Source organism: Mandrillus leucophaeus, unplaced genomic scaffold, assembly GCF_000951045.1.
Source record: "Mandrillus leucophaeus isolate KB7577 unplaced genomic scaffold, Mleu.le_1.0 Scaffold729, whole genome shotgun sequence".
In the NCBI taxonomy this organism is placed as follows: domain Eukaryota; kingdom Metazoa; phylum Chordata; class Mammalia; order Primates; family Cercopithecidae; genus Mandrillus; species Mandrillus leucophaeus.
Window position 1 is genome coordinate 290,750 of NW_012107908.1, and position 507 is coordinate 291,256.

A 507-nucleotide genomic window follows, 5' to 3' on the forward strand; every position below is an offset into this window, starting at 1 on the left:
AGATAGTAACCTATCTTACCTGGCCCTAAAAACTGGCATCCTCGAGCCCTGACAGCGGCCCATAGATTGGCAGACAACTGCTGAGGGTTCTGGTGCTGTAATATCAGTTCTGTTACAGTTCTTTCTCCAAGGGAACGAGCTGCTCGCATGGCTCTTACACGACCTTCTTCTTCCACCAGTTGACAGTTTACAAGTGTCACCAGTTTCCTTTGCATTGGACGGCTCAGTGCACTCTGGTTCAAACTAGCTACACCTTTAGGAAAAGGGAAACAAAGGGAGCTAAAGTTTTTTCAATAAAAAATAAAAGTCAATTTTCATTATCTGTATTTAATGATTAAGCCATAATTCCTAATGAGTCCCTTGTAATGTGCTTTCATTTTCCTAACAGTATTCTGTCTCTGTTATTACATTAATATTATATTAATAATAATATATTAATAAAAGCACTATTAAACAATGAATTCAAATACTGTACAAATTTCAAGATGCAGTGACTCTGGTAAATTT

The 507-nt window shown here is 37.1% G+C and overlaps 1 protein-coding gene across 1 annotated transcript in view; it reads right to left on the reverse strand.

Annotated features, from left to right (window-relative positions):
- Positions 1-507, reverse strand: part of RC3H2 (ring finger and CCCH-type domains 2) — a 63,526-nt gene that overhangs the window by 44,630 nt on the left and 18,389 nt on the right. The window contains exon 3 of the mRNA XM_011965488.1: positions 20-253. Coding sequence (XP_011820878.1) covers positions 20-253 — 234 coding nt within the window. The remainder of the gene's footprint in view (positions 1-19; positions 254-507) is intronic.